Below are 1,001 nucleotides of genomic sequence, written 5' to 3' on the forward strand. Positions count from 1 at the left end.
GATGTTTGATCGCTATAGATGTTTGATTGCTATAGATGTTTGGTTGCTATAAATATTTGATTGCTATTAGCGTTTGATGACAATAAACGTTTGCTCACTATAAATGTTTGACGTTTGATTACTATATCAATGTTTGATCGCTATAGATGTTTCATTACTTTAGATGTTTGATCGCTATAGATGATGTTTGATCGCTATAGATGTTTGATCGCTATAGATGATGTTTGATCGCTATAGATGTTTGATCACTATAGATGTTTGATTGCTATAGATGTTTGATCGCTGTAGATGTTTGATCACTAAAAACACCCATCATCCATGCAGGTCATTCATCATCCAGGGGGTTGTGTCAGCCTCATCTGTTGTTAATGACAGGAAAGTCCGCTATTCTCAAGTAGGGACAGTAAGTAAACATTTCCGTTTAAATTTCTTTATTTTATGGCTGATATCTTTGTATTCTTCTACTTTTCCTTGTAGCTGTGGACTGTGTTGATCTTGTGTTTGATGACGTTGGTCACTTTGGCAAATTATCCAACCAGCAGCTAGTTTATGTTATTGCATTTGATAATGGTGAGTAGCGTTAATTTCCTTTACCATGCCTTGGGATGAGTATGATACTGACAAGTCATTGATTAATGCTTCGTTTGGATAACGAGCCGATTTCGCATTTTCTTTTAGATGGCTACCTCAAAGACTTGACTGCTCGCTACTCTGATGACTTTCTGGTGAAAACGAGAAAGCTGCGAGTGGACAAAGAATGGTGGGACGAGACATTGAAGCCTTATGTAAACACGAGTGCAGATGATGTCAAAGAAGACGAGCAAATAAAAGGTTTGACACCTTTCCTTTTTAGTTTTTGCTTAACACTGAAGAGGTCAATGAACAAGTAATTAGGTAATCCTGGCAGTGATTTGTTGAAACACGTGTATGTTATATAAAGCATAATTTGCTATATATATGTTTTCTGTACTGTATTAATACTGTTATATATATATATATAT

At 35.6% G+C, this 1,001-nt stretch overlaps 1 protein-coding gene across 1 annotated transcript in view; it reads left to right on the forward strand.

The window, feature by feature from the left end:
* Positions 1–1,001, forward strand: part of LOC106874214 (DNA repair protein complementing XP-C cells homolog) — a 21,681-nt gene that overhangs the window by 8,434 nt on the left and 12,246 nt on the right. Inside the window, exons 7-9 of the mRNA XM_014921873.2 lie at positions 478–570; positions 679–831; positions 873–886. Of these exons, the coding sequence (XP_014777359.2) occupies positions 478–570; positions 679–831; positions 873–886 (260 nt within the window). The remainder of the gene's footprint in view (positions 1–477; positions 571–678; positions 832–872; positions 887–1,001) is intronic.

This window comes from Octopus bimaculoides, chromosome 30, assembly GCF_001194135.2.
Source record: "Octopus bimaculoides isolate UCB-OBI-ISO-001 chromosome 30, ASM119413v2, whole genome shotgun sequence".
Classification (NCBI taxonomy): Eukaryota; Metazoa; Mollusca; class Cephalopoda; order Octopoda; family Octopodidae; genus Octopus; species Octopus bimaculoides.